Source organism: Crotalus tigris, unplaced genomic scaffold (assembly GCF_016545835.1).
Source record: "Crotalus tigris isolate CLP2741 ecotype Arizona unplaced genomic scaffold, ASM1654583v1 scf7180000024384.25900115:4084858, whole genome shotgun sequence".
Taxonomy (NCBI): Eukaryota; Metazoa; Chordata; class Lepidosauria; order Squamata; family Viperidae; genus Crotalus; species Crotalus tigris.
The window spans coordinates 2,772,193-2,785,662 of record NW_024100554.1 but is presented as its reverse complement, the minus strand read 5'-3'; the positions used below and the strand labels follow the sequence as shown (position 1 = coordinate 2,785,662).

Sequence of the window (13,470 nt, the reverse complement as noted above, 5' to 3'; positions counted from 1 at the left end):
TGATACTGCAGTGTTCTGAGGCCATTTGATTGACATTTGGAACTTTCTTTGCCAATTTCCTACAAGCAAGTTGGCAGGAAGTTGCAAATGTGACATATGATGTTGCACTTAACAGCATGGGATTTACTTAATGAGAGCAACTGGAAGTATCAGAATTTCCATCGCTGAGTGATACAGTCATATGACATTGCATTCTGCAATCACATTGCTTAGTGATAGAAATTCTAATCCCAATTACCATCATTAAGTGATGGTATAGATAGGATAAATTGGCCAAACCTGAATGCCCACTGAATTTGGTAAGCTGCTGGAGCAACAATATGCAAGGACCTGCTGCAGTCTTCTAAGCACCATCAGAGTCAATATTTGTAATCCTGGGAAAAAACTTCAAGTCCTTTGGAGAAACCCTTAGAAATTGGAGAAGCCCAACTATATCTTACCCCTAAAGAAAAAGCCTATCATAGATAAGCATCCCTATATTGTGGAGACCAGGGTGATCTGACTTTCACCTGGACCACCAGGCTGTCTTAGGAAACAGTCTAGATGGGTTACTAATTAAGGGAAGTAATATCAACTAAGTAATAGTGCCTCTGACACTGTTTATTCCAGATTGAATTACTGTGATCAATTCTGCGAGAACTACCATTTTCACAGACTTAAAGCTCAAAAGAATCTCAGATAGTCTTATAACTGTCTTTTAATAGTAGAAATTACTAACAGACCATTAATCTGGCTGGGCAGTCTGTACCACAGATCTGCTGGGTTAAAACTTGGCAGAATATTCTAGTCAACTGGATTCTACTTTGTTTTTGCTCCTCACTTTTCCTAGTAGCTGCAAGGCCACAATCCCCAAATTACATGGTTTAACAAAAGAGCAAATTTCATATCAAGGCAAGTTGCAAGGAACATTGTTATCTCAAATCCATTTCTTGAGTCCTTTGAGTAGAAGGAAAGGAACAGCTTTTTAAAAGCCTAACCAGCAAATATGCCAATTTTTATATTCAACCAGCAAGAGATTGACCAACTAACAACCCAATGTTTCTATAACTGCCCAATTAACTTGATCTCTGCCCAGTTAGAGAGATTTATTCCCCTGCAGAGACCTAGTTAAAATAGTTAGGGAGTTTATTGCTAAAAATATGAAGAGGATTTTTATTCTATGTCTTTGTGATTGTTTGCAGCATCAGCACTATTTGTTAATAAAAGTCACTTTTGCTCTGTATATGGATTATTCTTCTGTTAGGGATTTCTCCCCCTCTTCTCTAGCTGTTAAATCATCAAGTCCCTGCCCCTTTAATTGTTGTGATATTTTCCCTTGTGACACCAGGTTTTCCAGTGAAAAGTCTGAGTGCTCATGAATCTCACACTAGAAAGTGAGTATATACAATATAATTCCTTTCAAATATAGTAGAATATCAAATAGGAATTCATCAGAAAAAAATTTTTTTTACTATCTTTCTTCCCGAAATCATTTAGGGAAAATACACTTAATATTTTCATCTAATCACTAAACCTCATTAGTAAGAAAGCAACACAATCTATGCCTCAACAAATGTGGCTGCTTTAATGAACAACATAGAGATCCTGCTCTCTCACTGAAGCAAGTTCTAAAGCACTTTTCCCAAATCATTTTAAAGGAAGCATAGCATTATTACATCTAGTGTTAATTTTAATTAAATTACTTTTTATGTCAATAAAAATAATCTCTTGTTTTTGTTATGCCATTTGTTGTTGTTGTTGTTAGTTGCGAAGTCGTGTCCGACCCATTGCGACCCCATGGACAATGTTCCTCAAGGCCTTCCTGTTCTCTACCATTTTCTGGATTCCATTTAAGCTCACGCCTACTGCTTCAGTGACTCCATCCAGCCACCTCATTCAATTCTCTGTCATCCCCTTCTTCTATTGCCCTCAATCTCCAAATAAAAATACGGTACTGCTTAAAAATCAAGAATGCTGTTTTAATGTGCTGCATTGTTTACAATATTAAATCAGGATTAAGATCTAAGGCTGTATTCTGACTATGCCACAAATATTTCTGAGTGATTTGGAATCAGTTACTGCCTCTAGCCTAAACTCTTTTACCAGGTTGCTATTAAGAAAATAGTGATAGAAATCAAGTACCCTGAATTCCATGGAGACAGAGGAAGAAATATGTTATGGATAGGCTCTATTTATATTTCCCCTAATGTTCTGCAGTAACAAAAATTTACAGATTTACTACATTTTTCAAAACAGATTTGTGCATAAACATTATTTTTAAGCTTGTGGCATCATAAAGTAGAATCTGTAACTTAGTACTATGTATAGTCTTTCAAAAGCAATTGAAAGCAAGCTTTTATAAGCCTAACTTCATCAATTAAAGTTATTCCTACTTAACAGCATCCAATGTGAAAGTGATGACTTCAAAAGAGTATTTGAAGTTTTTGCACTATAGGTTTTTAAAATCTCTAGAACAATAGCACATATTAGTTCTGAAAAGTATCTTTTCCTTTTGAAGTTATAAGAATCCTTGTTGTTTTCTAACATAGCCTAAAACAAAGAGGGATTTATCACTGAACAGTATTACCATATCCCACTAAAATACTAAGTCAAAATCCCAGATGTAATAAATTATATTCTAATGAAATAATAATTTTTATTTAAAATTGTTTCCATGTAAGAATTGATTCTCAGACTGACAAAAGTTCAGTTCACCATTATATAAACAACCTCTTTTAAAATAGTAATAGCTATAGCACTTAGACTTATATACCACTTCACCATGCTTTACAGCCCTAAGTGGTTTTACAGAGTCAGCATATTGTCCCCAACTATCTGAGTCCTCATTTTACTGACCTTGAAAGGATGGAAGGCTGAGTCAATCTTGAGCAGGTGAGACTCGAACTGCCAAACTTCTGGCAGTGAGCAGAGTTAGCCTGAAATACTGCATTCTAACCACTGCGCCACCGTGGCTCAGTGAAGAGCTTCCTCCCCTTCCAGTATATCCTATGACAGGGGGGGGGACACTAAAAATCTCCACTCCCAATGAGCTACATTGGTTTTAAACTGAAACGTAGTCCACTTGCTCGAATTCTTGTGCTTTTTTATCTTCCTAATTCTTGCTAAAGAAAGCTATGTTCCTGCTTGGGAAAAATTGGTTTTCAGATTAAAAAAAAAAAAAAAAGCCCTGGTACCCATTTTCTGGACAGAATGAACCTGTCCAGAAATTTGCAGAAATTAGCACCCATTTCAAGAACGGGAACTAAGAGAAGGAATAAATAACAATTTTTATACTGGAAAGATGTACAAAGTATAGGACTGGATAGGACCGATGTTGGACTTTGTGCTATTTGTTAAATAACTATCTGTCCATAATTGCTAATGACAATTGGTAATTGTTAACAACTGTTCAAGAAAGTAAAATAATATTAGCTCCAAAGTGGGCTCAAAATCACAAATAAAATAATAAAATACAAAGTGTGCACATTGGGACAAACAAATCTGAGCTGCAGTGGATAATTTAAAGAAATTGATGATGGACTTAGTGTGGCTAGTTCAATGAAAATGTTAATCAATATGTGACAGCTATAAAAAGATCAAATTAATATTTAGAAGAGAATTACTAGGACAATTCATTTGGATGACTTATTAGGAATGGAACTGAGAATGAAGCATCCAATATAGTTATATGAATCTATTGTATCTGAAAAATAGTACTACATCTGAACATATTCTGAAGTTGGAGATTTGATGAGAGGCATGAAAACAGAGATACATAAAATAATGTATGGTGTGGAAAACATGACCAGAGTGAGTACCTAGTTAGAACTCATACTCATTCATGGAAACTAATCTAGGGACCATTCAGGACTGACAAACAAAAAACCCTTTACACAAAACTTGTAAATCATCAAATTCACTGTCTTTTGCAGTGAATGCCTACTGAGAGCCATCTTTTTCAGGTTTTAAGAGGAAAGACAAATTCACAAAAGCCTGGCCTACCTATGGCTACTATATTCATAGTCTAGGCAGCATATTTTAAGTACAAGATGCTATTGACCAACAATAGAACAAAGCCATTGCTTTTCTGTCTGTGCTTATGAGTTCCCAGAATGCCTCTGGTAGGCCACCATATAAAATAGCATACTAGAATATATGAGACATTGGTTTGATCCAGTTAGGTTCTTTTTTCATTCGTCATTTTTACTCACTGCATAAACACATTCTTGATTACCAGCATGAAAACAAAAACAGAAAAAAACATTAGTATCTCTGGTCCTAGAAAGATGCAGTCCTGGAGTTTTCATTCCTTACTAAAATGTTGGAATCTACTGGCACCTTAACATGTTAATTGAAAGGTCTGGATCAACTTATTCAGTGAGTGGGCAATGCCATCTTTTGGGGCAAGTCATGCACAAAGGAAGCAGAAATGGATCTTAAATTAAGATTCCAGATACTATGCCTTACTTAAGAACACAGGACTTGACTGAAGTACTGGCAGAGCATTGACAGATCAAGAATTCTGGACCGGTGAGTGTGAATAATATGTATGAAGGCACCCAAACAGGAAACCCACCTGATTCTTATTAGGGTGATATAATGATGATGATGATGATGATGATGATGATGATGATGATGATAATAATAATAATAATAATAATAATAATAATAATAATAATAATAATAATAATTACAAGCAGCGACATGACAAAGTAGCAACAATGGTGCATTGGAAGATCTGCAAAAAATATCATTTGCCTGTAAGCAAAAACTGGTGGGATCATAAAATAGAGAAAGTCATAGAAAATGATAAAATTAAACTGCTCTGGGACTTCAGAATTCAAACAGACAAGCACCTGCAACATAACACCCCAGACTTAACAATTGTCGATAAGAAAGACAAAAAAGTCTGGATAGTGGACGTGGCAGTGCCTGGAGACAGCAGAATAGAAGAGAAAGAACTGGAGAAGATAACAAAATACAAAGACCTACAAATAGAAATAGAAAGACTGTGGCAAAAGCAAGCAAGGGTAGTACCAATAGTCATAGGCTCCTTGGGCGCAATCCCAAAACAACTGGAGCACCACTTGAACACCATTGGCATTGACAAATTTGCTATTAGTCAATTGCAAAAGGCGGCCTTATTAGGAACTGCTTCCATCCTGCGACGATACCTGTAATACCATCAAACATCTACTTCTGCCTATCCCAGGTCCTGGGTAAGGACTCGATAGGTAGACAAAATGCCAAATCCAGTCTGAACATCTGGCTGACTGTGCGATGATTGATAATAATAATAATATAAAGTTGGAAGGGACCTTGGAGGTTTTCTAGTCCACACCCTTCTCAGGCAGGAAACCTTATACCATTTCAGAAAATGGTTGTCCAGTCTCTTCTTAAAAACTTTCACAGCTTCTGGAGGCAAGTTGTTCCACTGATTAATTGTTCTAACTGTCAGGAAATTTCTCCTAAGTTCTACTTTGCTTCTCTCTTTGATTATTTTCCATCCATTGCTTCTTGTCCTGCCTTCAGGTGCTTTGGAGAAGAGCCTGATTCCCTCTTCTTTGTGGCATCCCCTGAGATATTGGAACACTGCTATCATGTCACCCCTCGTCCTTCTTTTCATTAAGCTAGACATACACAATTCCAGCAACCGTTCCTTATATGTTTTAACTTCCAGTCCCCTAATCTTCTTTGTTGCTCTTCTCTGTACTCTTTTTAGAACCTCAACATCCATCTTTTTTACATCGTGGTGCCCAAAACCAGATGCACTATTCATCTGCTTCTCCCCCCCCCCCCATCAAAGCCACAGAAGCAACAGATTTTCAGTGGTAAGAAATGCCACGTTTTGCCATAGTCATGGGAGAGAAAATTACCAACATTAATTCTGCTCCCATCTCTAATTCAAATATACAGATCAAACCATGGAAAAATTAATTAAAATAAATATATTTATATATATTATAAGAAATATTATATTTAAAAGAGATCCTTTTGCACTAAGTCCAGTCTGTAAGATGAAGTCCTATACTCTGAAGATCAACAGCTGCACTATATATATTTTTTATCCAGAGAGAAATGCTCCCTAAAAGATACAGGATAAGTATATATTGTTTAAATCTACTTATACATAGGCAATTGATGCTAAAATCAAGTATAGAACGTATCATGAAGCTTTCCAAGTATTTGATATATAAATATTAAATTATATTGCTAAATTATTATACATTCCTATTTCTAAAGACCTTAACAGACTAATTATTATTTACCTTAAATAAATTATTATTCAAAATAAAATTAATAGTCAAAATAAAATAAAAACCTCATAGAATAAAGCCCTACATCTTCAAGTTAAAAGATACTTACTGCCTTCTAGTTTTTCTGACAGGAAAAATGCACAATATGAATACATAATATACAACACAATGCCTGTAACAAAATAATAATGTCAAAAATAGGAACAGTTCTTTTTTCTCTACCCTAATTTTGTAAACCAGAGAGCAGAATTGACTCTGTCTATAGACTCTTTTTCCATTGTTTACTCTGTTACTTCAGAATATCTACCTCTCTCTGTCTGGACAGTTGTGGTCATCCATTATTCGATGTCTATCCATTCGATTCATGGTATTGTAATGTGCAGGAGTAGATCGGGTCCCTCGAGACCCATGTTCCACATTCCTTGAAGAAACAAAACCATCAATGTTATAGAGGGGGAAATGAGCAAATCCCTTTGCTAATCTCTAAAATGATCTTTATTAATCAAATGTAAGCTGTTGCATTCTTCACTCTAACAGTTTTTTTCTGGTCATTAATACCTGCTGGTTATTTAAATTCTGGCATGTGATACAGCCTTTTGGAAAACGCTTTAGCATCGTATAAATCTTTGCAATCAGATAATTGTAAAATGGAAATTCCATAGCCTCTTAATTGATGAGAGGAATTTGAAAAAATTAAGCCAGATTCTAATGCCTCCAAAAAGATAGGAAATTTGTTTCCTGAATATTTGGATTTGCTTTCGCCATGGCCTATAATCGTTGTGCTGTTATATACAATTCTATTGCCCAACAACTGACCAATCTTATTTGGAAATAAAATGAAATTCCAAATAATCTACCCACTACAAAGTAAGCATGTAATTTAAAATTATTCATGCAAAATAACCAGTACTTATTGAAACAAATTCTATTAAATAGGTATCTTGATGAACTTTATTGGTAATTCACATTAATTTTAATTTAGTTCTTAACTCTAGTTAAGGCAGGAAGGAGAATTCACTCTATAATCAGAGAAGTATAAAAGGGAATGTACATTAATTCTCTAATTAATAAAAGTACCAGACATACAAATGCACCAATCTTTATATGGCGATATATTGAATATTATAAAATATCATTTAAGTATTTTCCTTCATATTTTTTTTAAAAAACACTATTTAACTCTTGGCATGATGATCCTTCATTTAGAAAATTTGATGATTGATATTTAAAAGGAACTTTTACATTTTTAAAATAAGTATGCAATTTTCATAAACAATTGAAACTTTCACACACTATAGGAAGGGATATTTTTTCATGGATATTATAGGAGGCCTATATTAACTCAATGGCAGTAAAAAATCAAGAGGATGGTAAGACTTTTTCTGACTAATACAATTTATATTTTTAATTTTTTGTCAGTTGGGAAAAAACCTTAAATCAGACATGTCAAACTCACAACATCACGTGATGTTGCGCAACCTATCAGGACGTTTTTGCCATTGCCGGTAATGGGGTGGGCGTGGCTTCCGGATGACGCATCTGGCCCACGGGCCAGCAGTTTGACACCCCTGCGTTAAATGTTAAATTTTTATCAGTTGATAATATTGCTACTGAATTCCTGTTTTTCCAGGGATGCTTATCTTTGTTTTTCTTGAATAGCAACAGGTTCTTGAGGGATGGGAGACAGAGATCAACCAAAACAATGTAGGTCAGTTACAATCATTCACAACCTTTGGATTTCTCTACTGCTTTTTGTTACCACATAGGGAAGAAGTCTAAAAAAAATATTCATAATTTTATGACTATGGTAATGGAGACTTAAAATATGTGTTAATTGTCCCTTAAGGGGCATTAGAGGAAAGATAATCGTCTGTAACTAAATGTTAGGGCAGAGGAAGAAATTTTATAGACTGGAAGTATCTCTTCCCTATGCTTTACTCCTCCCATATTTAATAAAATGGTTCAAGTTCAGGGATGTCAAACAGCCTTGGCCAGACCTTTTTGAACAGAGTGGTGTCTTTGACAACGCAAACATACACACATACATACAAACATAAACATATATAACCTGCTTTTTCTCATTACAAACATCTAAACAACTGAACCTCAGCAAGATGGTTGCATCATCATTTCTTCTTGGGCAATTCCTAATGTGTAAGGCTGACTAATGTTTACTATTATTTTTCCCAGTTAGAGGTTAGAGAGGACTATAATTCTGATATTCTCCTATCCCTTAATCTTCCTATCCCCGTGCACTTATTTTCTTCAGTAGTTTGATATTTCTTGCTTATGTTCCATATAGTATCCAGGGCACAACTGTTGAAAAAAATTACATCAGAAATGATATCTATAATGAATTCACTGAATATTTTTTTGTAAATTAATTGCACACACTATAGAGTTAAAAGAGTTAGAAGAGCCTGTTTACCATTGTTTGGAAGATATGAACATAACCGATTTTTAGATTGTAGGGCTTTCATCTACTTGCCAAAAACTGAAAGAGACAGGGCTTTCTCTCTCATGACACATATGTATAGACACAAATTTCTAATTAGGTAGCACTTTTGTGTGGATTTTAATCCTAAGCTGTTATCGAACAACCTTGAATAAAATAATGAATATAAATAGTATATGAATAAGTAGTTTAATCATTTTCTTGAGATATTTTCTGATGTTAACATGGCTTTTGTATGCTTTTACTAAAATTTACTTATTTCACATTGTACATATAAATTTACAAGTCTCAGTAAAATAGTGCACCACTGGCTAATTATTAATGTGAGCCTGACTATTTTGTTACCAAGAGAACAAGATTATCTATAATATGTATAGATCAAAATATGCGAGAACCTCAAAAAATATTTTCTGGCTTATGTATTTATTTATGTATTGGAAATCCTTTACTATAATCAATATCTGTTATTTTAAACAGGTAGAACCCATCTCATAGAACAAGAATACTATGTAGAGATTGCCACTGTAGCATAGAATCACAGATATTTCAGCATGAAGTTTTCATACTAAAAATAAATAAGTTAAAATCTCCCAAGAAAAAATGGTGAGCAGAAGAAAAATGATTGTTTAAAATAACGGTAATTACTATCAGTACCACAGTTCTAACAAGATCATTGTATACTTTGCTCACTTCAGTGTTTCTTGTCTGTGTGCAGAAAATTTTCTTTCATATTTACAGCTTTCCATATTAAACAAAATTTTAAAAAGTAGAATATCATACTACACTCAGCTGGGAGATTACCAGCTACTGGAAATATAATTCATCTGAATGGTGATAGATTATACTAATATAAAAAAGTATTTTACACATTATATAATCTTTGTGTATGTAAATATTCATTATCTAATTTATTTATCATTATATAAATTCATCAATGAATAATTAACAAATGTTATATATTACTATTTTACATCATTTATTTTGTGGATATTTTTAGTGTTTTAATATTTTTTTACTTTATAATTTTACAATTGTAAGCAGCCCAGAATCATTTGGTTGAACTGGTGACTATAGCGAATGAAATGACCAAAAAAATAAACTAAACACTGACATATATAATAAAATAGATCATCATAAACAAAAGTATTAGTTTTAAGTAAAGAAATAGTTTGATATTTTCCCTCTTTCATTTTTTTATTGTTATAAAGTCATGTTTTATCACGGTGTATTTTATATTGAAGAAAACACCAGGCTTCTCTTACAAGTTTCAACTACAATTTACCTTTGTAATGGAGGAACACTGGGAGACCATGATCTAGTTCTTCCTATACTGTCACCACGTTGAGGAGAGCCTGATCGAGAGCAATGATTGGATGACATCACTTGTTCGGGCACTGATAATGTTGAACTTTGAAGATCTCTTCCATTATGTCTGTAATCTACAAAAAAAAAGTGGAGCTGAAAGACTTATTTTTTATATATTTTAAGTAGTATAGACAGTAGAAAATTATTTATGTCTTTTTCAAATTGCTGACATCAAATCGCAGAAATTCATAAAAATAGCCTTTGTCAAATAGAGCCAAAAAACCATCTAATGAAGCCATTCATTTCCCATAATGGCCAGCTAATAATTTTGGAAACCCCAAAACTGAAATAGATTTCCTTACTGTTTTATTTCTTTCCCAAATAGATATAGAAAGAAGAACACACAATATCTAATGCTTGATGACATCACAGATCCCAGACAGCTCTGTATGCAAAATTATTTTTACCCAAAAACGAATTATGTAACATTTATTATCATTGAATGGAATGCAAACTTTTATTTCTTATTCTTTTGGGGAGGAACAATCTTTTTGAAATTTTCTGAAATCATATCAAATTTATATCTTCTTATTTTTCAGATATTCTTTTGCTTGGGCCCTCTTCCTACTTTATCAATCTCAACATTATTAATAGATCCTACAGCAAGTATTTTTTGTAGTCTTGGTCCCAAACAACTTTAATCTCTTTCATAAAAACTGATTTCCTTAGTTCCTTAGATGTAATGTCACAGAAAATGGCCTGCCATCACAAAATTTTCATTGTAATTTCTAAAAATAATACAGCTTGGTGGGGGAGAAAAGACTGACTGCTGGTGTAAGCCTTCCTTAGGGATGTTTCAAAAAAAAGATAATGCCCTACTTATTCTTATTAATATAATTTCTCCATAGGTACACAGCTGTAAGCAACAAAATTAAACAAAAATTCTTCAATTATATGAGGGAGAAACCCTTTACTGAACAAGTTAAAAACATAAAGATTAATAAAATGAATGGTATATAAAATGGAATGATATTTTAAATAAATCTGTCTCTCATCTAGAAAGTGCTAATTCAAAATAAGCTACTTATATATAATGTGTTCATTATGTCTTTTCATTGCTTCCCAAGGGAAGTACTTTAACCGAGTCTACCGTATCTTAATTAAAAGCCTGGAAACTGGGGGTGTTTGTCAACAAGCCTATATAATCTGCTGATTTTATTACAAGTAAGATTATAAAAACACAAGGGAGGACATCAAAAATCATGACACAATGTATAAAAAAAGCTGAAACTGGAAAAACATAACTTTATACATCTAAAACAAAAGAAGTACCAAGATTATTTGCAGGGTAGTCACAATATATATTATATTTAGAAGATGGCCCAGATTCTTGGATTTTGAGCTATACCATTGACCAAAGATTTGGTACACTCCTTTTATCTGGCATGTGCCAGATAGGCACAGCTTTGAGAGGGACGAATATGGAGTAGCAAGGGCAAAAGATGATGCCTGCCTATCAGTCAGCCAAATCAATCCTGACAATCAGTGGGATGACAGATGGATTGAGGTTAACTTGCAACAGAAAAATGCTGAAAGACACTCTTCTCTAGTCCTTGTTGCTTCTCCTAAGTCTCTTTTCCTACCATGAGATTCAAACCTAGAAAATCAATTTTGAGGGAAATTTTGGAATTTAGCATTTAATCTTGAAAAAATGAGGCATGGAGAGAGGGAGGAAGGAAACAGAAAGAAGACTGCATTTGCATTTAGCTAAGAGAAGTATCATTTGCACTGCCAAATTCCCAAATGAGAAATAATTGATTACAATATTGTTAAAAACATATGGGTAAAGGAAAAATAATTTGTCATAGCTTGTTATGGTGCAGGTTAATGACATATGTTTGACATTTCAATTACAAATGAAATGCATCAATGAATGTATACAGATTTTATTACTTTTAAAATGTCTCATCCAATAGCACTGCTATTATATTTGGTTCTATTACTTTTTCCCCCTAAATTTCAATCATTCAATTTCCAAATTCAAACTGCAGAAAGAGGAAGAAATAATTAAGGTATTATAACCACACAGTCCCCATGAAAAACATGCATTGTCATCATATGGCACTAAGCAAAGGAGAACTGTCTGATCTACAGAATGTGACATGGATTCTCGAGCTTAGGAACCAGAACTGCTATGCTATTTATAACCTAGAGAGAAACTGCAAATATTGTGTGTGCCTAAATCAGTATTTCTCAACCTCAGCAACTTTAAGATGTGTAGACTTCATCTCCCAGAATTCCCCAGCCAACATGAAGCAGAACATCTTAAGGCCTTTGACGTTGTGAAACACTGGCCTAAATTATTGTGGCATGGACGTACCCTTATGAGTTTTAGGCAGATCACAAAGCATGCAGTTTATTTATTTTATTTTTATACTGACTTTATTGTTTTATAAATAACTCAAGGCAGCGAACATACTTAATACTGCTTCCTGCTTTTATTCCCCCACAACAACTCTATAAGGTGAACTGAGCTGAGCTGAGCTGAGAATGACTAACCCTCCTAGCTAGCTTTTATGCCCAAGGCAGGACTTTGATATAGTTGTACCTAACACTGTACAACTGTACAATGGTACAATTCATTGTATCATTATTTTCAATAATTTGCCCATGAGGCAAGAATTCTGTAAGTGGAAATTTCATTTATGAAAAGAAAGATCTATTTTAGCATTGAAAAGATAACTGTTTCGCTTAAAAACATTAATCATTATAATGCTGTCCTGTCCACAATTTATGGGAGTAAATGTAGTTTACACCAGGAAATATTTAACATCTGGAATATATATTTTTCTCACTAAGAAATAATAGTAGCCTGACAATGTTCTTGAAAACATAATGAGATAGTTTCACATAAAAATAGAACACAAATTAGGTGGTTATTTACAGCAAATAAATTACAAAGTTAATATCTACCAATTAATACTGAGAAAACTCTTTATCCTAAATGGTTTTTAAATATTTTAATTAAAGAAAATCTCTAAGTGCATTTCTGTCTGATCTCCCATATATAGAAATAAATGTATTTAAGATTTGTTTAAAAGTACATATGCAGTTCCTCCCATTTTTTTACTTTTGAAAATGCAAATTAAAAAATAAGAGCAAAAAAATTGGACAGCCATTTCTCACTACTGTATAATGCCACTTATCCAACAGCTGACTGTACTTACTAGTGATAAGGTAGGTAATAGGGAAATATTAGTTAGCAAGAAATGAATTGGTCTTGGAGCAATAAAGTGCCTGGGTTCAAATATTTAACATTGACTTCTTCAATATAAATCTGTTCAATACTACATAATCCAGTATTTTTTCCCTGATCTGCCTTTCTTCTCCATATTTTTTCCATTTTCCCTTCATTACACAGTTACAATTTTTGGTACTGTTAATGTATACAAAGTTAAATATAAGCATCTTCAT

At 33.6% G+C, this 13,470-nt stretch overlaps 1 protein-coding gene across 40 annotated transcripts in view; it reads right to left on the bottom strand.

Moving 5' to 3' along the window:
- Positions 1-13,470, bottom strand: part of RIMS2 (regulating synaptic membrane exocytosis 2) — a 280,764-nt gene that overhangs the window by 116,441 nt on the left and 150,853 nt on the right. For all 40 annotated transcript variants that reach the window (XM_039328826.1, XM_039328838.1, XM_039328829.1 and 37 more), the window contains 2 exons: positions 9,974-10,130; positions 6,544-6,657 (listed from right to left, as the gene is read on the bottom strand). In XM_039328826.1, coding sequence (XP_039184760.1) covers positions 6,544-6,657; positions 9,974-10,130 — 271 coding nt within the window. The remainder of the gene's footprint in view (positions 1-6,543; positions 6,658-9,973; positions 10,131-13,470) is intronic.